General features: G+C 35.5%; 1 protein-coding gene across 2 annotated transcripts in view; it reads right to left on the minus strand.

Annotated features, from left to right (window-relative positions):
- LACE1 (lactation elevated 1) overlaps positions 1-26,840 on the minus strand; it is a 199,784-nt gene that overhangs the window by 36,088 nt on the left and 136,856 nt on the right. For both annotated transcript variants that reach the window (XR_001918535.1, XM_005684597.3), the window contains exons 9-10: positions 14,299-14,369; positions 13,942-14,042 (exon numbers count right to left, since the gene is read on the minus strand). Coding sequence is in view for 1 of the 2 variants with exons in the window: in XM_005684597.3 (XP_005684654.1) it covers positions 13,942-14,042; positions 14,299-14,369 (172 nt within the window). In the remaining variant the exon portion in view is untranslated. The remainder of the gene's footprint in view (positions 1-13,941; positions 14,043-14,298; positions 14,370-26,840) is intronic.

Below are 26,840 nucleotides of genomic sequence, written 5' to 3' on the forward strand. Positions count from 1 at the left end.
AGTAATTACTAATTTTGAGTTAACTGATCCAATCTAGGGGAAGATACTATGAACTATATCAAATCATATACCTTACAATGAGAAACAGAAAAACTTTAAAATTACAAATCAAAGGAATACTTTGGTTAAACAATTTTTTGTTAAAAAAAAAAATCAAGCCAATCGGAGGCTGGCATAAGGAAAACCATCAGTATTAGAGCTCTTTTAAAAAATCAAACAAGTACTTTTAAAGTGTTTTATAGTCATGTTAATTGATTGGTCTGCTGCTACTGCTGCTAAGTCGCTTCAGTCATGTCCAACTCTGTGCGACCCCATAGACGGCAGCCCGTGAGGCTCCCCCGTCCCTGGGATTCTCCAGGCAAGAACACTGGAGTGGGTTGCCATTTCCTTCTCCAAAATATTTCTTTGAACCCCTTTTGGGGCGGGGGCAATTCCCTTCTCCAGGAGATCTTCTCAACCCAGGGATTGAACCCAGGTCTCCTGCATTGTAGGCAGACACTTTACTGTCTGAGCCACCAATTGATTGGCCTAGATTTTCCTAACCCTTTACCCATCATTTCATTACACAGGTCTTCTGTTTAGGGAACTATTCCTGACTATTATTTAAGGCTATGATACATGTATTATTAAAAGCCAAGTGAGACCATGTACTTTAAAATTTCATTTTACAAAGTTAATAACCTCTTTAATTTAAATTTTTAATTCACATTTCTTAAGCATTTTTGGAACAATAGACACACTCCTTCCAAAGACCAAAGCAAGTATTAAATACTAGTTTGTCTGGCTTTCCTACAGTAGAAGTGATTTTGAGAGGAATATGAGGAGTTGCATCTACTACTCGATCTGAGCCTCAAAATAATTTTATTTCTAAAAGGAAAAAAAAGGACATGTTGAAGGTGTACAGTTCTTAGCACACTTCCTCTTCCCTCGAGACCCTCTGGGAATCCTGAAGCAACTTCTCTCCAGTTATAGGGACTGAGTACATTTTAAATTATTTAAGTTAGCAACGACATAAATATAATTCAAGAAAATGAAAGCAAATTTCCTCCCTAAGAGAGGCTTCAAGCACCTATGTCTGAGAAGTCCACGGCCTGAAGAGCTTAAATTTTTTGTTGTCGTACTCGCTGCATCAGCTAAGACGTTCTTACGCCAGTCTAGGAACAGAAGCTGAGCAAGACTACTTAGTCTCACGATGTGTCTGTGTGAAAACTTCCCACGTGAAGAAACTAGGAAGGTGCTCTCTCCACCCAGTGTTACTCCAGTCCTTCAGATTATTTTTATCTCCATTTGTATCATGAAAATGACCACAATTATCCTAAGTGGCCACAGTTTTCTAATTTCTAATCTAGCCCCTTTTAAATGGGCAATTTCTCTTAAAAGTCTTTTTTCCTTTAAAATAGTAAACACACACACACACACAAAACATAACTTTTAACCCAATATATAGTTATTCCCCTAGAAAAGACTAATTATCATCAACAATTAGTAAAACTGATCTTTCAGTCTAACTTCCAACCTTACAGCAAATTCTTATTCTTTCATTTAAAAAATTTCAGGATAATTATGTAGATTAAGGTTAAAAGTTACTAGCATATACCTTAACTTTTTAAATCAAATTATGGTATGGGTCAATTATGAGGTTTTTTTCCAAAAACTTTCCTCATAATCCAGAGGGCCAATATGAAACAGTTGGGTCCAGGTATGTATGTTGAAGCTTACCATCTTAGTGCATATGTCCTAAATTCCTTCTCATACATTTAATTGCACCCCTCAAACTGGCACAGCAAGGCAAGCAAGAGTTTGTAGGGAGAATTCAGGATTGGATAACTGGTGGTTAGATAAGATGACTTTCAAGGTAACTTTCAACACCAAGACTATGACTCTTTACCTAAAAGGTTGACTGGGAATGAGGTCAGGGAAACATAAAGGACAGAAAGACCTAAGACTCATTTTTGACATTGGATTTACCTTCCTCCCTACAATAATTTGACCCATTCTCCACTCAGCTCTTTGGAATCTCATTTCTGCCCTACCTGTTCCTAAGCTTTAGCCAGGGTGGTAGACTGCCTTATTCAGGCAGAGGTCAGAATATCTGGGGAACAGACACACATGGATCAGCCATGTTACCAGAATGGTTTTGCTGCCAGGAAGGTAAATAGCCAAGGAGATTCTTGGGCTGCCTCAGCTCTGGTGATTAATGCCCTTATTTCCTGATGCTAATCACCACCACTGGCATCCAAACACCATCAGCCTTGACTCTCGGCCAAACAGTGGAGATAAAAGCTATTCATCCTTTAGTATTTACTGAGAGTGTACCAGGTACACAAACCAGAAGTAGTCCCTATTCAGTGGTTTCATTTGGAATACAACAAATGAAATAGAGAGAGAACAAAGAACGAGAAGGGAAATCTCTTTTAGCAACACTCCCCAAGAGATTCTGTTTGATACAATTTGATAAGTCTAACAATATACAAATTAATATGACATAATCAAGACTAATAGACAGTTGAAAAGCAAAACACATATCTGATGGATCTCCATTCCTTGAATACTAAGAACCACAGAAGAAAGCTAATGAACAAAAAGTTGACAGTGAACAACATATACACCCATGCATATGCATCAACGGATATATTTTTCTGCTCAGACTTTTTGCAAACACACCTGGCCACCTGTCATTATTTTTAAGACACAAATAACAAACTACTCTTGCAAACAGTTACTTGTGAGCACAGTTATCAGTTGAGGAAACAATTTTCTGCAGGTGTAAAAATTATATTTCTCAATAAGGAAAATTTAGGTATAGTCAGTTCACTCATTAAGCCTTTAGAATTCAGTTTTGGTTTGCTTTCTTTGAATAGAGGGCACTTTCATTTTAGGTTCACAGAAATTTAACTCTAAAGAAAGTAGTTCCCAAACTTTATGGTTGCAGGACTCCCTAACACTCTTAAAAATTATTGAAGAACCCACGAGCTTTTGTTTCTGCAGGTTTTATCTCCCAATATTTACTGTATTAGCAATGAAAACTGAGAAAATTCTAAAATATTTATTAATTTATTTAAAATAGCAATGATAAAACTTATATTCAACCTATAAAAATAACAAAAATAAAACTTTTGTGAAAATAATTATATTTTCTAAAATGAAAATAATTTTGTAAGAGGAATATTTTTATAAAATTGTTTTATACTTTTTGCACATCTTTTTAATGCCTGGCATGATAGAAGATAGTGGAATTCTCATACCTGCTTCTATAGTCAAAATACTGTGACATGTTGCTTTAGTTGAACCAACCATAGGTTGGTTGAAGAAAATCTAGCCTCACACAAATATGTAGTGGAAAAGGGAAAAGTCTTTTAACAGCCGTATTAGATACATGTGGATTTTCTTCTTTGCTGCTATATGAAAACTCAATAAGAACTTCCTTCCAAAGAGCTCACTAAGGAAAAAGGAGGAAAAGGGTAACTTTATTGTGGAGAAGCCCAACAAACACTACATCAGACAAGTGTGATCAAGGTTAACATCAACAGTGACAAGTCATGTTAATAATATGTACCTTTGATATGACTTGATGAAAACAACACGTGACCTCTGTGGGCTTCCTCCTGAAGTCCACGTTTCCAGTCAAGATAGGAGAAAACACCAGACAAATCTCAATTGATGGACATTCTACAAAATAACTGACCAGTATGCCTCAAAATTGTCAGGGTCACCAAAAGCAACGAAAGTCTGAGAAACTGTTACAACCAAGAGGAATCTAAGGAGGCATGATGACTAAAGGTAATGTGGTGCCCTGGATGGGATCCTGGAACAGAAATTGAACACTGGGTAGAAACTAAGGAAATCTGAATAATATATGGACTTTAGTTAACAATATCAATATAGGGACTTCCCTGGTCCAATGGTTAAGAACCGGCCTTCCAATGAAGGAGACGCAGGGGTGATTCCTGGTCAGGAAACTAAGATCCCACATGCCACAGGGCAACTAAGCCCAAGCTACATAACTACCAAGACTGTGCACCATGCAACTGAGACTTGATGTATCTAAATAATAAATGAATAAATTTAAAATAATATCAATATTGGCTCATTAATGACAACGAATATACCATAGTAATGTATGATGTTAATTACAGGGCAAGCTGGATTTGGGAGTATATGGAAACTCTCTAGACTACCTTCTCAATTTTTCTATAAGTTTAAAACTGTTCTAAAAAATAAGTCTATTCAAAATTTTTTTTAAATTTGACAAGAAGTAATTTTTAAAATGACAGTTGTAATGCAGAATAAAAACAATATTAGCATATTTTAAAAATTCTGTTATATTAAAATCCATTAATCTTTCTTGCATTTTAAATGGACCTTCATCATAAGAGTATACATTGGTTATTGGAAAATATTCATTCAAAGAGTTATGGATATCTTCTAAATGTATTTAATTATACAATACCAGATCTTTGTTAATATCACCATCAATCTCATCAGGAAAAAAAAATACTTAAGAACTGGGAAGAGATACCAAGTTCATGGTGGCAACAACAAGTTTTCCAAAATTCTACTTTTCACTTGTTTGCTCAAATTTTATCATTGGCAACAAATACTGGTAGTTGCTTTCTTAAAATGAAAGAAGTGAACTTTTTCTTTATTCATTTTCAAGAAAATGTCTGTTAAACACTGTGAGAAAATGTCTGCCAAACCTGAATAACCATAGTCTGTCTATCACTTATCCTTCCAAGTGAAAATGGTGTTCCATGAAAAAAGTAGGTAGTTTAGCTAACAAATCAAACAACTGCACAAATGCTTTTACTAAAGACAACCCTCATATTTGGAATACAGCAGAAGAACTTTAGATATTCTTCCTTCATGACCATGTTCTCAACAGTTGAGATTGAACAATATTAATCATTTTTACTGCTTCTTCAAGGACATTTTAGAGTGGAATTGTAAGTACATGGGCAATGAAGAATATAACATTGATTGGTGCCATTGCCTTGATTCATGCTAAAGCACCAGCAGTTTTATCCACCAGTGGTTTTGCTCTATTATTGCAAATGTCACCACAATGGAAAAGGCAAACAGTATCCTAGTATTATTAGAGAGAGTTTTGACCTCTAGGACCTTTGAAAGTGTCTCTGGCCCCTGGACTTCTAAGAACCACACTTCAAAAACCACTGACTGCACTAATGATATTTCTGACTTCTCCATTACCCTGTGATTAAGCCAAGTAACTATGTCAAGGAAAGGAAAGAAAACCCTAAAGTTCATGTTATGTCTGAAGAAACGAATCTGCTCCACTTTCCTTTCCACAGCTCTAATGTGGAGGGAGTGATAGGGAACAAAGATCATTCAAACATATTCTCTTTTACCTTCCCACATTTCTCCAAGGCAGGGCTTCCCAACTTTTTTCATATCATGATTGGGAGGAAAAAAATGATATTTTTTTTTACTAAGGAGCAAAGGAACGAGGCTGCCTAAGGCATGAGGTCCCTATCCTGAAGGCACAGGCCCTAGGTTGCCTTTAGGGGGATGGAGAGGTCAGTAGCTGGGCCCATTCCCAGTGGACATGACAAGGTATGTGAGTCGGAGAGTTCTGCACCAAGGTTCTAACAGAGAGGCAGGTCTCTCAGACTGGAGGTTATCTGCTCCCCAGCCAGTTTCATGCTTTACATAAGGCTTAAGGTTTAGCTCAGATGTGACAATTCACAAAGTACCTGACTGTATTTCATGGTAGAACCAGAATTATACTAAAGATTTGATGTAGAATTTTTCTAGGACAATATTTCAGATATACTGTAGTGATTAAGAGCATAGATTCTGACTCCTAGGCTACCAAGGAGTTCAAGTCTTGGGCTCTGCCACTGACTAGCTATGTGATCTTAGGAAAGTAACTTAATATCTTGGTGCCTCAATTTCTCCACCTATAAATTGGGATAGTAGTACCTACCTATTGTAAGTATTAAATTAATTAATATATATAAAGTACTTAGAATGATGCCTGTACATGGTAATGTTTGCTATTATTACTATGAAGGTACTATAGGGTCTCCTAATTGAGACTGTTTCTCTGGGCAGGATAGTGTTGAACAGTAGATTTGCAGAGAATGGGAATCCCACAGACCAAAAGACCAGATGTTAACTTGCAGGATTTCAGATCTGAGGAGCTGTGCTTGGAGCTGGGAGAGGTACAGGAGTCCTCTTCCTGCAAAGTGTTCAATATCTGAACTGACATAGTTTTTAAGCGTTGCAAAGAAATGCAAAATCATCATACCAAGAAAATACTAACAAACAAACTTTAAAATGTAGCCCTTCATGAAATGACAAAGATCAGCATGGAAATAAATAATATGGAGCCCACAAAGACGATAGAAAAGATCAATAAAATTAGGAACTGGTTCTTTGAAAACATAAAATTCACAAACCTTGAGCTAGATTCACCAAGAGAAAAACAGAGGACTTAAATAAAATCAGAAATTAAAGAGGAGACATTACAATTGATACCACAGAAATACAAGGGATCAAAGAGACTATTATGTGTACACAGCAGTATTATTTACAATAACCAAAACATGGAGACAACCTAAATGTCTGGCTGATGAATGGATAAAGAAGATGTGGTCCTATATATAATGAAATACTATTCAACCATAAAAAACAGGAAAATAATGCCAATATGGATACCATCAGAGATTATCACACTAAGTGAAGTCAGTCAGAAAGAGAAAGACAAATACCACATGGTATTACTTATATGTGGAATCTAAAATGTGGCACAAATAAACATAGCCACAAATGACTCACAGACACAGAGAACAGACTTGCGGTTTCCAAGGGGGAGGGGGAGAGGGATGGGGAGGACTGAGAGTGTAGGATTAGCAGATGTAAACTACATAGCATAGGGAACTATATTCAACATCCTGTGATAAATCATAATAGAAAAGAATATTTTTTTAAATAAATGTCTATATGTGTTTGAGTCATTTTGCTGTATAGCAGAGATTGGCACAACATTGTAAATCAACTATACTTCAATTTAAAAATTAAATTAAAAAGAGACTCTTATAAACAATTATACATCAACAAATTTGACAATCTAGAAGAAACGGATAAATTCCTAGAAGCATACAATGTACCAAGACTGAATCATGAAAAAATATAGCAAATTTAGCAGTGAAATTGAATCAAAAATCAAAAACCTCCTAAAATAAAAAACCAGACAGTTTCACTGGTGAATTCTATGAAGCATTCAAAGAAGTAGTAATACCAATACTTCCCAAACTTTTCTAAACAACAGAAGAGGTAACACTTCCAAATTTATTTAACAAGGCTGGCATTATCCTGATGCCAAAATCAGACAAGGATGTCATAAGAATAGAAAATTACAGGCCAATACCCCTGATGGCTTCCCAGGTGACTGGGTGGTAAAGAATCTGCCTGCAATGCAGGAGACACAGGTTCGATCCCTGGGTTGGGAAGATCCCATAGAGGAGGAAATGCCAACCCATTCCAGTATTCTGGCCAGGATAATCACACAGAGAAAGCTGGTGGGCTATAGTCCGTGCAGTCACAAAGAATCAGACACAACTGGGCATGCATATCTCTGATGAACATAGATGCAAAAATCTTGAACAAAATACTAGCAAACCAAGTTCATCAGTACATTAAAAGGATCACACAATATTAAAATGGGATTGGGATTTATTCCAGTTACGCAAGGATGGTTCAACATGTACAAAGTAGTCAATTTGGACACACTAAATTAACAAAATGAAGGATATAAATCATTTAATGATCTCAAGAGATGCAGTAAAAGCATTTGGATAAAATTCAACATCCATTAATGATAAAAATTTTCAAAACAGTGGATACAGAAGTAATGTACCTCAGTATAGTAAAGGTCATATATAATAAGCCCATAGCTAACATCAGACTCTATGGCAAAAAGTTAAAAGTTTTTCCTCTCAGATCAAGAACAAGACAAAGATGCCCACTCTCAGAACTTTTATTCAACATAGTATTCCAAGTTCCAGCCAGAGCAATTAAGCAAGAAAAAGAAGTAAAAGGCATCCAAATTAAAAGAGAAGAAATAAAACTGTCACTGTTTGTGAATGACACACCACATATTGAATACTCTAAAGACTCCACCAGAAAATTGTTAGAACTAATAAAAAGAATTCAGCAAAGTCACTGGACACAAAATCATATACAAAAATTTGTTATGTTTCTATATATTAATAACAAACTATCAGAAAGAGAAATTAAGAAAACAATCTGATTTATAATTGCATCAAAAAGAATAAAATACTTGAGAATAAATTTAACTAAGAAGAGGAAAGATCTATTTGCTGAAAACTACAAGAGATTAATGACAGAAATTAAAGAAGATATAAATAAGTGAAACTTATTAAATAAGTCCATGCTTATGGATCTGAAGAATTAATATTGTTAAAATGTCCACACTACCCAAAGCAAGCTATAGATCCAATGCACTCCCTACCAAAACTCCAATGGTATTTTTCATAAAAATAGAACAATCAAAAAATTTATGTGTTTCACACCAGTCAGAATGGCTGCGATCCAAAAGTCTACAAGCAATAAATGCTGGAGAGGGTGTGGAGAAAAGGGAACCCTCTTACACTGTTGGTGGGAATGCAAACTAGTACAGCCACTATGGAGAACAGTGTGGAGATTCCTTAAAAAACTGCAAATAGAACTGCCTTATGACCCAGCAATCCCACTGCTGGGCATAAACACCGAGGAAACCAGAACTGAAAGATACATGTGTATCCCAATGTTCACTGCAGCACTGTTTATAATAGCCAGGACATGGAAACAACCTAGATGTCCATCAGCAGATGAATGGATAAGAAAGCTGTGGTACAAATACACAATGGAGTATTACTCAGGCATTAAAAAGAATAAATTTGAATCAGTTCTACTGAGATGGATGAAACTGGAGCCAATTATACCGAGTGAAGTAAGCCAGAAAGAAAAACACCAATACAGTATACTAACACATATATATGGAATTTAGAAAGATGGTAATGATGACCCTGTATGCGAGACAGCAAAAGAGACACAGATGTGTAGAGCAGACTTTTGGACTCTGAGGGCGAGGGAGAGGGTGGGATGATTTGGGAGAATGGCATCGAAACATGTATACTATCATGTAGAAACAGAGCGCCAGTCTATGTTCGATATAGGATACAGGACGCTTGGGGCTGGTGCACAGGGATGATCCAGAGAGATGATATGGGGTGGGAGGTGGGAGGGGGATTCAGGATTGGGAGCTCGTATACACCCGTAGATTCATGTCAATGTATGGCAAAACCAATACAGTACTGTAAAGTAAAATAAAGTAAAAATAAAATTAAAAAAAAAAAATTTATGTGGAACCAAAGAAGAGCCTGAATACCCAAAGAAATCTTAAGAATTTCTCTAGGCTATAGGCATCATGTTCCCCAATTTCAAACTATATTACAATGCTATAGTAACCAAAAGAGCATAATATTTGTATGAAACTAGGTACATAGATTAATGGAACACAACAGAGAACCCAGAAATAAATCTATGTATATGGTCAATTAATTAATGACAAAGCAGCCAAGAACATACAATAGGGAAAGGACAGTCTCTTCAATAAACGGTGTGAAAAGTGGACAGCCAAGTGCAAAAGAATGAAACCTGTTCACTATCTTACCCCATACACAAAAATTAACTCAAAAAATCGAAGATAACACCTGAAACCATAAAACTCTTAGAAGAAAACATGGGCAGTAAGCTCCTTAACCTAAGCCTTGGTGATGTTGTTTAAATCTAGCACCAAAACCAAAAGCAACAAAATCAAAAATAAAGTGGGAATACATCAGACTAAAAAACTTCTGCATGGTAAAGGAAACCATCAGCAAAATGAAAAGGCAACCTATTGAATGGAAGAAAATCTGCAAATCACACATCTGATAAGGGGTTAACATCCAAAATATAAGAAGAACTCATCCAAAAGCAAAAAAGATATAGATGGCCATCAGATACATGAGATGTGTAATGTCACTAATTCTCAGGGAAATACAATTCAAATCCACAGTGAGATATCACCTTATATCAGTTGGAATGGCTAGCATAAAAAAGACAAGACCACAATGAGGTACCATTTCACACCAGTCAGAATGGCTGCAATCCAAAAGTCTACAAGCAATAAATGCTGGAGAGGATGTGGAGAAAAGGGAACCCTCTTACACTGTTGGTGGGAATGCAAACTAGTATAGCCACTATGGAGAACAGTGTGGAGATTCCTTAAAAAATTGCAAATAGAACTGCCTTATGACCCAGCAATCCCACCGCTGGGCATACACACCGAAGAAACCAGAATTAAAAGAGACACGTGTACCCCAATGTTCATTGCAGCACTGTTTATAATAGCCAGGACATGGAAACAACCTAGATGTCCATCAGCAGATGAATGGATAAGAAAGCTGTGGTACATATACACAATGGAGTATTACTCAGGCATTAAAAAGAATAAATTTGAATCAGTTCTAATGAGGTGGATGAAACTGCAGCCTATTATACAGAGTGAAGTAAGCCAGAAAGAAAAACACCAATACAGTATACTAACACATATATATGGAATTTAGAAAGATGGTAATGATGACCCTGTATGTGAGACAGCAAAAGAGACACAGATGTATACAACAGACTTTTGGATTCTGTGCGAGAGGGAGAGGGTAGGATGATTTGGGAGAATGGCATTGAAACATGTATACTATCAGGTAAGAAACGAATCGCCAGTCTAGGTTTGATACAGGATACAGGATGCTTGGGGCTGGTGCACTGGGATGATCCAGAGAGATGATATGGGGAGGATGGTGGGAGGGGGGTTCAGGACTGGGAACTCATGTACACCCATGGCAGATTCATGTCAATGTATGGCAAAACCAATACAGTATTGTAAAGTAAAAACATATTTTAAAAAAGACTAGAAATAAGTGTTGGTGAGGATGTAGAGAAAAAGGAGCCCTTGAACACTACTGGTGGGAATGTAAATTGGTACAGATACTATGGAAAACATTATGGAGGGTCCTTGAGATATTAAAAATAGAACTACCATATGATCCAGCAATTCTACTTCTCAGTATTGATCTGAAGAAATTAAAGACAGTAACTTGAAATTATAATATGTACCATATAATCACTGCAGCATTATTTACAATAGTCTAGACATGGAAACAACCTAAGTGCCAGTCAATGAATGAAAGCAAATGTGGTATACCTACATACTGAAATATTATTTGGCCATAAAAAAGAATGAAATCTTGCCATTTACAACAACATGGAATGACCTTGAGGGCATTATGCTAAGTGAAGTAAGTCAGAGAGAGAAAGACACATACTGCATGATCTCACTTACATGTGGAATCTAAAAATACAAAAACAAAACAAGAAAACAAGCTTATACCTACAGATAGCAGATTGGCGGCTACAAGGGATGGGGCTTGGGGAGTGGAAGAAATGGGTGAAAGAGGTCAAAAGGTACAAACTTTCAGTTATAAAATAAATAAGTCATAGGGATATAATGTATAGCATGAGAATTATAATTAATAATATTATATTGCATATTTCAAAGTTGCTAGTAGATCTTAAAAATTTTCATCACAAGAAAAAAAATTTTTAGCTATATAAGGTAATAGGTGTTAACCAGATTTACTGTGGCGGTCATCTTGCAATGTATAAAAGTATTGAAATCACTATGTTGTACACCAGAAACTAACACGTTGGTAGGTCAGTTATATTTCAATTAAAAAATATATAATCCTTCCTCAAACTTGCATCACAGCTTAATACTAGCTTAATCCAACCTAGCATGTCAATATTCAATGTCAGTCATCCAGTCTGATGTAGTAAGTATCCCACAATTACAATATGGATATAAAGTAAACGTATTCAAGCAAAGTCACTGACAAATGAAGATCTAGCCAACTTGAAGAAAGAAAAAACTCAACAAGGACAATGACACCATATGAACTTTAAAAGAAAGTAACTGAAATATTCATAAATTAAACAGGGCTTTGTGCTAAGTCACTTCAGTCATGTCCGACTCTGCGCGACCCCATAAACGGCATCCCACCAGGCTCCGCCGTCCCTGGGATTCTCCAGGCAAGAACACTGGAGTGGGTTGCCATTTCCTTCTCCAATGCATGAAAGTGAAAAGTGAAAGTGAAGTTGTTCATTCGTGTCCGACTCTTAGCGACCCCATGGACTGCAGCCTACCAGGCTCCTCCATCCATGGATTCTCCAGGAAAGAGTACTGGAGTGGGGTGCCACTGCCTTCTCCAAAACAGGGCTTTCCATGTACTTAAACAACCAAATTATGAAACGGGCTATACTATTTTATCATCCTAAAATTTTGTCAAAAAAGGTATGCCAAAAAATAAATAGTAATTTGTTCATTATTTTAGGAATTTAGTTCTTAGTTCCTATTATAATACATATTTTTGTCAAATAAGATAAAAATAATTATTTTTATGTGTTATCTCAATTTTTCAAGGTAATGTTCCAATCACTTGTCTTCTTCACGACCCCCATACAGTAGACTATGAAGATTTTAGTCCCTGATTAGTGACTTTTTCCTGGTACAGAGTATCCTGAAATAATGAGCACACAGGAAAAAAAGAGATTAAAACTCAGTAGTTGCTCTAAGAGACTTACATTTGCCCTGCTACCCCAAGACACAATTGATCTGTCTTTCCCTTTCCTCACTAGGTCCCCTTCTATGGAAGCAGGGTAAGCTTCTCAGATATATAAGATGTTTCCCAAGTTTATTTCTTGGGCAAAGTAAGTAAAACTTAAAAGAAAACCCTAATAAAATTATGCCTAAAGATATTAGGTTATTAGGACCTTGATGAGATTGACCCAATAGAAGTATGAACGGTCCATATCACCCAGAATGACTTTCATAACCAGACACTGACATTATCAACCTGTCCGAGGATTCTAATTCATCCTAATCATTATGGGTCTTGAAGTGCTTTATTACTATGATATCATCTGTTAGACTGGATTCTTCTCTCTGGGTTGAAAATTACAAATTTAGAAGTAATGAAGTTACTAGTTTTTAAGAAAAGTAGCCATAAAATGGCTAGCAGGTATAAAAAATATTTTCTCTTCTCCCTGAAAAATAATTCCTTTTTAGTTACTTAAAAGTCAAGATAAATCAGAGAGATCAGTTGGAATGATGCATTATACATGACAATGAGGTATTATGCTTAAAGTTATATTTCATTGACTTTGTTTTTCTTAAGATTTATAATCAACTGAATACTCATTGAGTCCTGAGAATTCCCAAAGCTTTTAAAAGAAAGAATTCATATCTATAATTAATTTGTAATCAATGTCTCATTTATATGAAAATGTGTGTATATATATTTTTCTCTGTTGGAAATACTATTATATAATATAGATGTCACAGTTAAAAAAATCCACTTCCCTTAACCTGACCCAAATAGGTCAGATATTATAACAATAACAGAGGATACATGAGAACAAGGAATGGAAACTCTTTTACATCATACTTCCTGGATCATGGTAGTACTACACCATCTTCCTTTCCCCACATACTAACTTCATATCTTTTTTAAAACGAAATTTTCTTACATTTGACTTTTACACAATATCCCGAAAGCCCGTTTTAGTTTTGCTTCCAACAATAGTTGACAGCTCTCTCTGTATTTCTAATTTTGTGTTAGAGCCCTTCTAAGTGTAAATTTTTTGCCAATATCTATAAAAAGCACATGGGCATATACAGATGAGTATTTCTCTTAATGAGACTAATAAACCAGTTCTGACTCAGTAAATTGTATTTTAGAATTTGAAACAGGCACGGAGGAAAATATGAAGTATTTTAACATGTGAAAAGGCCACTGAGTCTGAACGTGTCTGGATACTCACTCTCTCACACAGCTCTTCAAATGTGCAGTCGGCAACGGTTCCACAAGCTTTATTCAGCCGCAGCTCTCTGCCTTGCACTTTTAGAATCCTTGGTCTAGTTACTATGGGAACATGAACAAAGACTCAATCTTGTCTGGATAATTACTATAAAATTCATCTCTTACAGATAGGAAATGCATAGCTTGATGAATAATAGCACATGATTCAACACATAAATTAGACAAAATGCTGATACAATGACTGCCACTTGAGCGTGGCATCAACCCATATACAGCAATGGAACTTATTAATTGGTCAGTGGAGATTGGGCATTGTGTTCTAAATGTATTCTCTTTCAAGAGAAATTAACTTACGTACAATCATTTTGTTTCTGAGCCAGCTCATCAAACAACTTATCCATGACAGCCTCCACATCAGCTTCACTTGTGCTACAGTGAAAAGAATAATAGAATATGAAATTAATAACACTTGAAGCCAACATCAAACAGCTGCCTGAGCCTGCTTAGCTTTTTGCCTATAAAAAAAAGAACAGGATGTTATGCTCTAAATACAAACATTAGATTTAGAATACACTTAAAAGCAGAGAATATTAACTCTCAGGTAGATGATTCTGCCTTATTTGCATACACTGAAAGACTTCTGTGCTTCTGGCTGTTTCCAGTAATGAGACGATACAGGCAGAGTAAATCCATTAATACGATGTGTACACAATGAGAAGAAAGGCTTCTGGCTCTCTCTTGCATGCAAAACAAGAACAAATAGACAAGGCAGTCAAGGATCCAGCAAAGTATCCTTTGAAATCTCTACTGAGAGGGTACATGTGAAATTAAATATTGAAGCTGCCTTTTAAAAAAATCAAGTCAAACCACTGACTGAGAGGATCAAACATCCAGAATTAAATTACCAGCTTCAAAATACCAACTTGATCTGCACATCAATAACTTTATCAGACTTCGAATACAAAGACAATTACAGACCACACAGTTTCTCTCAAAAATGTCCTTGTTGGAAATCCAAGAAAACTCTCTTCTTCTGTGATGCCCACCATTGCAGATACTATGAAGTTAGTCTCCTCAAAGAATCCTTTGTATTCTAATTAGAAATCACCATATGGTTTAGGAAACCCACATATACAAATGTGATAATACTATGGCCTTTTTTCCTCTCACTTTTTTTTTTAAGAAGGGTTGATAAGTTAAGTCAATGAACTAAAATAACTGGCAGAAGAAATAAATGCTGTTAAAAAAACTTCAAGTGAAAATATAAGTTTACTTCAACTCTGTGTACAAACTTACACAGGATGACCTGCCAATATGCTTAATTTTGACACACAAATCACTCTTATCTAGGTGTGGAAGCAATTAAACTCAGTTCTGGAATCCATCTTAAAGTCTTATTGAAAACTCATAAATTATTTTTTCTTTACATGAAGCTTAAACTAAACCAAAATAATTTCTTCCTTGAGATAATTGTCAGGTGGCAGGCATTTAATACACAAGCACCTAATTCTTCAAATGTTCTATAGTAAATGTCTTTAAAATGCAACAAAGCACACAGTCACTATGAAGAGTTTGGAACTGTCACATTTCAAATAGTAACCACTCCACCTCAAGGATCTTTAAAATATCATTTAAAATGGTTAGCTTTGCAGGGGAATGCTATTTGACTTATATAAAGCCTTGCATGATAATTGAATAGAGCTGTATTAAGGTAATAAAATGACACTATAGAAAGAGTGATTATAGAGAGAATAAATAATTTTGAAGGTACAAAGAAATCCTATAAACCAACATAAATGTCAGTGCCCACACCAAGCACATGTATGTTTAGATGGCTTTGCCAACATCATTCACAGGGATTCATTTGGAATCACCTCCACTTTGCAACAGTGGTGTATACACACACAACTGACAGAGAAGGGAGATATTTTTAAAAGGATATATAAAGAAGAGAGCAATGTTGACAACCCTGGACATCTGCTGGCTTTCAGTAAGTTACCCTGTCCTTATGTTAGCCATGTTACCCAAAAAAGAGGGAAAAATGAATTTGGAAAAATAACCAAAATAGAAGACAGTTATGTTTCTAAAAGCATATCTGGTAAACAATTTCTTATAAACTTCCTCAGTGGTGATTTTTTTTTTATTCTGTGCTCAAATATACTATAATATTAAAATATGGCTCACTAGACTTTAGTTAGGCCACATCTGTGAAATATACTGTAAGTGATTTCATTTATAGTGAAATTATATGTGAAATGATAAAATTATTTTTATTATAATAGCATTATATAAGAAATCCATTATATTATCATAAAAGATTGCTCAGAAGTTATAACACCTACCTAAAATAAAAAATTTTATTGTTATAGTCTAAAAATAACATTCATAAAAGCAGTTTATGTAAGCTCACAACTGAACATACTATTATCCACTTAAGGCCAACTTGCACTTGACCTTGGGGAGTAAGTTCTATTGACTTTCTGGATGATAGAAACCTTATCTTTGTATTGTTTAACAGTAGGATGAGCTAGTGTGTAATTTTGGTTTTATCAGATGTATCTATACTGATATAAAATAAACATGCAATGAAAGAAATCATTATCAGAAATGAATACATTCATAATTCCTTAACAATAACTTACAAGAAAACACTAGTCTCACATTCCATTCAGACTTCAGATTTCCTTACTTAAGAGGATGCATCAGTCAGAGCTCATCAATTTCTTTAAGAATAAAAATTAGACAAGTAACAAGGAAAATTAAAGTTTACCTGTCTCTACCAGCCTAAAAGTTTTACTTAACATTCATGTTCATATATCTCTGGTTTAAACATCTTGAATATGGTTTGTAATCCTAGTAAATTTGGATGATTCTGAACATTTTCAATGTGTCACACGTGGAATAAAAAAAGCTATCATTTGTTGAACAGCTATTATGCAGTAATAAGTTTACCTATACCATCCCCACTTGCCATGTAGTATGTATTATTATCACATTTTTATTAACGAGAAAAACGAAACTCAGAGATATAGGTCATTTTATCTAAGATCCGAATACATAAAATTTAAAATTTTTTAAGTAATGAAAAGTATTATAAATAAAATATATAGGCACATTAAACTGGGAAACACAGTGGCAACATTTATGGCATATATTTAATATTTTCAATATATTAAAAGCTCTAACATATAAAAAATTGAATATTCCAACAGGAAAACTGTCAAAAGACCTGAACAGGCAAATGGCATTAAAAAAAATAGCTCAGTGGGCAAAATACATATGTAATGTGGTTCATTCTTACTCGTGATAAAAATGCAATATAAAATCATGAGATCATTCTTTTATCCAAACTGGCAAAGATAAGGAAAAAGATAAAATAACTGGAACAAGCATAGGTAAGGGGAAAAAGAACCTTCTCATGTACCATAGAATGTAAAATTGGTACAAGAGTTCAAGACAACCAGATAACATGTAATAAAAGCATTAGAAACATGCATATCGTATCACCCCACTATTCCACTCATAGGAATCTCATGTGTAAATAATAACGGTTAATGACTGTAAGGATGTTCACTGTGACACTGCTAGCATCAAAAAAAAGTATACAACAGGGCTTCCCCGGTGGTATAGTGGCTAATAGTCCACCTACCAACACGGGGGACACGAGCTGGATCCTTGGTCCAGAAAGATCCCACCTGCCGGGGAGCAACTAAGCCCATGCAACACAACTTCTGAGCCAGCGCTCTAGAGCCCAGGAGCCAGAACCACTGAACCCACATGCTGCACTTACTGAGGCCCATGAGCCCAGAGTCTGTGCTCCACGACAAGAGAAGCCATCAGAGTGAGAAGCCTGAGCACCACGACAAATAGCAGCCGCCACTCATCACAACTAAAGAAAGCCCACACACAGTAAGGGAGACCTAGCCCAACCAAAAATAGATAAATAAATTCTTTTTAAAGTGCAAAGAACCTAAATGTCCAACAATGGGGAATTTGAAGTACATTTGGATCCACTTATACAATAGGTCATTATATGCAATTTCCCCCTCTTGTCCTGGAATTGTAATTAAGGCTCAAAGTTGATGGGTAGAAGTGCTAAGTACCCCCAAACTGCTAGAAAGAACCACCAGTAAGCCACCAATAACCGGATTCAGGCTCTTGCCCCTGTGGGTAAATCATGAGAATAACCAGCCCTACTGTAAACATCATGCACCTCTACCATCCCCTCTATTCCCCACACCATAGTGTCTTTAGAAGGAGGGGAAAGAAGATCAGGAATCACAGGCTTTTGTGTCTCGTATTTGTGATAAGAGCCTTTTCCCTCCCTTCCCTTTAGGAGAGAAGAGGGTGATTTACTCCCCTCAAAACAAGTGATGAGGGAAAGTGATTCTAAGAATATCCTGAGGAAATAAAAGAGGGGACTGGAAGAAGGAAAGACTGGCATTGCTTTCGATGAGCAGGACCTTAGTAGACTAAGAAATCAGAAGGCAGGAAGTGAGCTGAGATGAAGCAATTCATTTCTCACAACAGCCTCCCCTACTCTACCCCCTGGCCACTACCACCACCACCAAAGGTTTGGCAGTACTAGATACACTCAAAGATACAGGTGAGGGCCAGGCTGGAAACAAGAGCATTGTCTGAAAATAACACCAAAGCAGCTCCTTAGATTCCCTCTTTTCACCTGGACAGCCAGACTCCTATAATACCTCCACTCCAGCTGAAACCGGAAAATTTACTGTCTGGGACAGTTTTAACACTGGAAAGGTTGAAAGTCACTAATTCAAAGTAAACAGCGAAACCAACAGTCCTTACCTCTTCAGCATCCAGAACCCTACCAGTCCAGGAAGCTTCCATCCCAAAAAGTAGACAGAAAGATTGGAGACAACTTTCTGGAGGAAAATGAATAGCCAAAAAAATAAAGACCTGCTGATACTGACATTTGGGGGTTCTTCAATGGAAAACCTGACCTGCTACCTTATTACCCTCCAGTTAAGTCCACCAATCAATAAAACCCCATCTATGTACACAAACTTCTAATCACCTTCATTCTTAAGGTGAATGGACAACAAAAGCATTTCTAGGCATTTAAGGAAATCCTCTAGGATAAAAGATAAAGATCACATAAAGAAATAGAGAAAAGGATCTTGGAGGAAGGGAAGAAAAAAATACAGAGACCAAAAGGAGAAAGTTATACTCTAATATGCCTTTTATATAGGCACATTGCATTGCATAAATGCTATAAACCAAAAGGACAATTAGGGCCTAAGAAAGAGCTCTGAATAATGAATGCTAAAGAAGAAATTTAGGGAAATGGTCACCTGAAACTATCAGAACATTGTTTGTTAATTGGCTATATCCCAATACAAAATAAAAAGCTAAAAAAAGAGAAATTTAAGGGAAAAGGTTGAAGTAATCTTTTAGAAAATATAGCAGAAATAGAAAAAAGATGGAAAATAAAATAGAAAATTAAAAAATTAGATGATAAATCCAGAAGGTTCAATATCTAATTGGGAGTCATTCTAAAGTCTGGGGTGGTAGGGGGAATGAAGAATCAAATTATCAAAGAAAAAAGAAAATTAAATTTTCTAGAACTGAAGGACATGATTTTCTAAATTGAAAGAATCCAGTGAATACCAAGCACAAAGAAGCAGGGGAAACAAACATTCTAAGGCACATTATCATCAAGTTTCAGGAAAGTAGGAATAAAGAAAAATTATCCTAAAGAATTTCAAAGGGAAAAACAGGTCAAACATAAAAGATCAAGAAACTTGCATATCAAACTTCACAACAGCAATAATGGAAATGTGAAGATAATGGCATAGTGCCTACAAGTTTCGAAGGGAATATTCAAATTATTATGTCAAATTATTGTCTAATTATTCATGCCCAAATTATTAATCAAATCAAATAAGGGCATTTTTGGACAGATGAGCCCTCAAAAATATGTATTTCCCATTCAGTCTTCTCAGGAAGGTAGTGGAAGGGGTGGTCTCTCAGAACAGAGGGTAGAGTCACACTGCCTGGAGGGTGAAGCTTTGCCCTAACTGGCTCTCCCGATGACGACGGCTGTAAACACTGCGCAAAAGGTACGAGAGTAGGGAGCCTGAAGGCGCTGGAAAGTGAACAGAAGCAGGTAGATTCCAGAAGAAGCCCACCCTTGGGAGAAGGGGGAAATGGTATGCTACTCATTTTTATAGCTTTCAGACTAAAGACAATAAACTCAGTACTGCTCAGGGCAACTAAAATCCCAATAGAAAACCTACAGTCCTTAAAGCATGAAGAACCAGAGGAGAGTAGCAGGTAATCACAGAGCTGGAAAATCAGGGGGAATTTCAGAAAAAGTGTTTCTAAATACCCAAAAGATATCAATCTGGAAAATTTCTGAAATTCTAAGTAAATCTGCATTTATCACAATACTTCATGTGTCCTCAAATAATGAGTGTCCATAATAACAAACAATGAATCATTTTTCTATTATAGGGTTATACTAAAAGTTTCAGCAGTTTTCAATGTGAAAAACTTCATAATAAGAATAAATTCATGGCTTATCACTAGTATAAGTCAATATACTATGACAATATGTATATTGTCAATTGACAATATGTATATTGATAATATGCATATTGACAATTATGTATTTCAATAGTATGAAAGTGATCTTTACCTGATAAAGACTTATGATAGTAAAAAACATTAGAAGGAAATATGAACACAAAATAAACGCTAAACAAAATTATTTTTAAATTTAAATACATCAGAAATTTAATATGTGGAAGTCATCATTTTTTAAAGTTTTTATATTTATTATTTTTAAAGGCTTTTAAAAACACATAGTATTAATTACCAAATCTGATAGTCCTGACCTTTTCAGGTTAATAAATATTCCAGACATAGGAAAATGTCTTTCATTTTGTACCAATATTGATCAAATCAATGACAGTGTGTCCTGAATCATTTTCAACTTGGGTATTAGGATACATATTGCTTCATATAAACCCATTTCCTTTAATAGCAAGTGTCTGGTTTTGTTTACTCAATATTATGTGAGGTTCATCCTTATCGATGTATGCAGTAGTTTTTTTTTTCTGTATGGTGATATTCCATCGCATTAAAACACCACAATTTATTACTCTACTGTTGATTAGTGTATTAGTCTGCTAGGGCTGCCACAAAAGAATACCACAGACTGGTGGCTTAATCAACAGAAATATATTTTATCACAGTTCTGGAGGATGGAAGTCTTAAGATCACATTGTGGTCAGGTTTCATTTCTTTTGAAGTTCATCTTGGCTTGCACATGGCCATCTCATTGCTATGTCCTCACATGGCCTTTCCTCTGGTGTCTCTTCCTCTTCTTACAGAGACACCAGTCCTAGGAGGTGAGGGTTCCACCCATGTGACCTCATGCAATTAATTACCTCCTTAAAGGCCCTACCCCCAGATACAGTCCCATTTGGGTTAGGACTCCAACTATGAATTTTGGAGGAACACAATTCAGTCCCTAACAATGAGCACTTGTGTAATTTATATTTTGGAGCTACTATGAATAAGTACTACTGTGAACATTCTAGTATGAGCCTTTTGGTAAACTTCTTATACATGTTTGCTGGAGTAAAATTGCTATTCATAGGCTAAATCTGCATTCACCTTAATAGATACTACCAGTATCTACTGCAGATACTGCAGCTTTCCAAAGAAGTTGAAGCAATTTATTCCCACACTTACAGTGCACAAAAAGTTCTACTTGTTCCACATTCTTGCCAACACTTGGTATTCTCCTTACATTCCATTTTAGTGATTATGGTAGACATATGATAAATAATTTTAGTCTAAGTTGCCTCAAATTATTTTTAGAAATGAAATAAAAATACAAATGTGATTTAATCATTGCAATACAACAGAGGCATTTTCTTGGTAAAATGTTATGAAAATTTTAAAATCTATTCTTAAAACACCTAAGACCACTTGACTTTTTTTAAGTAGTAAATTTCAAGAATGTAACTTTATTATAAAAATTTCAGCCAGAGAAAATGTCTTTAACTTCCAAAAGGGGGGTGGGGTAAATACACTTATAATGGAGAAAAACCAGAGTAACAGCAGTGATTCTGCAACTCCAGGACCCTCTTGTTAGTTTTCCAGTGAAACTATTTAAAAAGACAGCAGCATTATCTTACACTAAAAATCTATTCTCAGAAATACAATCATGTCTGTGAAGCTCCCAAAAAGGTTAAGGGTCAGCTACTTCAAAAAAAACAAAAACAAAACTAGTGTTTAGAACATACAATGCAAGGTTGTCAACAGGTATATTCAGAAAACAAATGTACAAAAACCACACAAGGATATAGACTATAAAATACAAATAGTGATTAAAATTACTCTCAAATTACAAACATACTTAAAAGTATTCCAACCTAACCAGTAAAATTGAGGAGGGATGAAGCCTGGTAGTCAAAAGCAGTTACATGGAAAAGCAACAGCGTAAAGATGCCACTAAATTAAACATAAATTTTTTCAGTGTAAAAGGGGAGCTAAATTCAGAATTTTCTTCTGGGGCTATAAGAATATCATGTCACATGGATGGAAGAATGTGTTCTGCTCAGCTTTGTGTAGCTCAATTTTAACCACAGAGGCATATCTTAAGGAAGAGTGACTTGAGCAGCATCAAAACGAGCAGGAGAAAATACAGGAATTAAGCTCAGATGCTCTGAATCATATTCCCTTTTCTCTCATAAGGGAAGACAGAAACATAAGCTCCTACAAGTGAGTAGGGATAAAGAATTTAAGGGACTTCTAATTCTGGATAACTGCCCCATCAGTGGGATGCCTCAATAGAGCAGATGAGATGCAAAATAGAAAATCTGTTCACAGATACTCAAAAGGTGACTATGGTCAGAGAATTAAGTCATGTTTGAAGAAGAAGCAGAGTCACTCTTTTCCACTGTTTTTTCTTGGCAGGGGTCGGAGTATGAGGGACCCAAGCAGGGCACAGAATCTTTTTCCTCTGTTCTAAATGCTCTGGGTAAAATCAACCCATTTCATTGCTTCTGTCACTTTTATGCTAGACTCAGAAACTGCAGTTGAGTTTTCTGTCAAGTAGAACTACTGTGTCTTTAAGTCAGAAAAGCCCTGGAATCGACCACTATTTCATTGCCAGGAAATTTGGCATCAACAACTATAGGAATCCTGGATTAAAAGCCTGACTCCTTCAAAAGTATGAGAATCGTGATAAATTTTTCCATAATAAATTAGTAAACAGAGAGGAAAGTAATCAGTAATCTCAATTTTGAGAAAATTTATATGTCTAAAATCAGGCATTCAATATAAAACTTACACTCAAGAAAGACAGTATGTCAAAAGAGACCTTATTGTTGCTGAATTGTTTGAAATTCTCAACAAAAATTCCAAAACAAGGGGAGGTTTCTAGAAGAGGGTCACACATGAATTTAAATGGAAATTAATTTCTTTAAGAACCTCCTACTTCATTAGGATTGACTCAGAGGAACAGAATGCTACCCACACTTTGCCCCTTTATCCCCCTTTAAAAATCAACAGCTTGTTAAGGTATCAACAAGTAGAATAGAATTGGCTTTCCTTGGTCCCTCTCTCTTCATGTTCTCTATTCCAGAGAGCCAAAGTTGATTCAACGAGGGAGAAATTTCCCCTTCCTCTTAAAGTTCTTGTGCCAAACTTCCCTGGCAGTCAGCCTTCTCACTCTACTGATTCCTTGTCCATTCACGCTGTACAGCTCTTTGTGCTCACACCAAACATAATCTGGGGCTGGAGGCAGGTCTAAGATTAAGTTGGTTTATACTCTCCTTAATATAAAACAGACTTGGTTGCATTTCAAATCCTGTAGGTTTGTTTTACATAACAGAATCAGTTGTTAGGATGGATTTTTGTCCTAGTATTTATCTTCCTCTCAATCACTCAAAGACTTAATTGATTGTGCAGAGATCCATTTCAGTCTCTAAATTTCCCACCCTTCTCAATCACCTGGAGAGTAACTTAACTGGTTCCATTAATCTTGACCTATGTATAATGCAAGCAAGCAGGATCTAGTGCCTTTAACTCTCAAATTCCAGACCTTCAACCCTCCTTCTCAGTCCCACTCTCCATATAAAATTTCTACTAAATCTATATATTAACAATGCCCACAAATAAATCAATGGTGTAACATGTAAAATTGCAACTTGGTATATCCAAAAATAATTATTTTTCTTAAAATTTCAGAAAGGCTAAAATAATTGAACATTTTAAACAACAACAATAAAAACAAAAAGGAAGCTGGAGAATAAGAATCTCTAACTCCTGTTTAAGTGAAGAAGATATCACATCCACCTCAGAAAAAGAGGCCAGGGAGTTTTAGTAGGTTAAAAGAAAAGGTATACAGCAAAATTAACTAAAGACATAGGACTTTTGCCAGATCAGCTTGACCTATGTTGAAGATTTTTACTTATAAATATATTTGAAGATGAAATAACAAGATAAGAATTCTAAGGAAAGTTAGCAACTTTCCTCTGTACTTTTATATGTGTAAGTATATATATTATCTATGCATGTACATATTGTATATATAGCCTGTTTATACTTTACTAGCGGAGAAGGCAATGGCACCCCACTCCAGTACTCCTGCCTGGGAAATCCCATGGGCGGAGAAGCCTGGTAGGCTGCAGTCCATGGAGTTGTGAAGAGTCGGACATGACTGAGCAACTTCACTTTCACTTTTCACTTTCATGCATTGGAGAAGGAAATGGCAACCCACTCCAGTGTTCTTGCCTGGAGAATCCCAGGGATGGGGGAGCCTGGTGGGCTACCGTCTATGGGGTCGCACAGAGTCGGACACGACTGAAGTGACTTAGCAGCAGCATACTTTACTAGATGAGTACAGTCATACAACTGAACATTTTTGTCAATATGTTTAGCTGGAAATGGTGAGCCAGCTCCATTCTGGTCCTGTCTAGCGTGCTGAAAAACAAACACTGTGATATGCTGTTAAATTACAGTTCAATAAATGGATAGATGATAAAAGGTATGCTGAGCTAATGGAAACTCATACTGAAATACATAGAAGATAGACTTCTATTGCTCCTGTTTCAAATGTTTCAAATATTCAAATTTCAAATCCTTGACATCTTAATTCAGGAGTCCTTAAGTGAATATAAAATTAATTAATAAATTTTAACATACATATAAATTATGCCAAATAAGACAATTTTGTGATTTTTGAAAGACATAATAAATGGCCTATCTGACTATAGTACATAAAGTAAAAAACGGTTACTGTTATATTTTACTAGTATACAGTTGTAAAGATTGAGGGCAGGAGGAGAAGGGGACGACAGAGGATGAGATGGTTGGATGGCATCCCCGACTCAATGGACATGAGTTTGGGTAGACTCCAGGAGTTGGTGATGGACAGGGAGGCCTGGCGTGCTGCAGTCTATGGGGTCTCAAAGAGTTGGACATGACTGAGCGACTGAACTGATACAGTTGTAAGCTTGCAATATCACATAGAGTTACTCATAGATAAAATATCAATAGGAGTTCTTATGACAAAGATAATACTGTGTAAACTACTTTTGAGAATCAATTATCTTTTCCCTACAGGTGGCCTGAGAGTAAAGATTCATTACCATTACTGACATTTTAATTATCAAAACATATAGCAACATACAATACTTCATTTTGAATTTGAGACATTTCAGTTTGGATGAAACATTATATTTTATATGTTTCATGGAGATAAAAGTTCTCCACTAAAAAATGACCTAAAATATAATGGAAAAATCATTAAAAGGATGAAAATGTTACAGTAAAAACATGTACTTAATGTAAGAGAAATAAGTAAAGGAAGAACATTGAAACAAAAAGTCATGAAACACACAGACAATGAAAAGTAAAAGCTGATGTAAATCCAATTATATCAGTAATAACATAATTTGTGAATGAATTAAACAATTTAATCAAAAGGCAGAGATTGGTGGACTGGATAAAAAAGTGAGTTATAACTATATGCTATCTACAGAAGATATGGCTTACATTCAAAGATACAAATAGGCTGAAAATAAAAGAATGAAAAAAAGATATATCATGAAAAAAGCAACCACTATTAATATCAGACAAAACAGACTTTAAAACAACAAAAATGTGATTAGAAACTAAAAGGAACATTTTATAATGATAAAACTATCAATCCATCAGGATGATATAACAATTATAAATATGTATGTGCCTAGAAACAAAGCCCTCAGAATTCATGAAGCAAAAACTGACATAACTGAAAGGAGAAACAGACAATGCAACAGTGATAGTTGGGGGACTTCAATATCCAACTTTCAATAGTGGATAGAACAACTAGGGGGAAGATCAATAAGAAATAATAAGACTTGAATACACTATACACAAATTAGACTAACATATAAACACTCCACTCAATAATCAAGAAATATACATTTTTCTCAAATGCACATGAAACATTCTCAAAGAAAGATCATATCCTATGCCATAAAACAAATTTTCAATTAAAAGGAATTGAAATTATGCAGAGTATTCTCTAGTCACAGTAGAGTGAAATTAGAAATTGGTAACAAAGACGTATTTGGAAAATTCACAAATGTGTGGGAATAAAACAGCACACTCCTAAGTAACCAATGGGTCAAAAAAAGAAATGAAAAGGAAAATTAGAAAATACTTTGAAACAAAGAAAATTAAGACATAATATACCAAACTTATGAGATGCAGCAGAAGTAGTGCTTATGGGTAAATTTATAGCTATAAATGCCTACATAAAAAAGAAGAAAAATCTCAAACTAATAATCTAACTTTCTACCATAAGACTCTTAGAAAATTAATCTAAAGCAAGTAGAAATAATAAAGATTAGAATGGAAATTAATGAAGTA

The sequence above is a fragment of the Capra hircus genome, chromosome 9 (genome assembly GCF_001704415.2).
Source record: "Capra hircus breed San Clemente chromosome 9, ASM170441v1, whole genome shotgun sequence".
In the NCBI taxonomy this organism is placed as follows: domain Eukaryota; kingdom Metazoa; phylum Chordata; class Mammalia; order Artiodactyla; family Bovidae; genus Capra; species Capra hircus.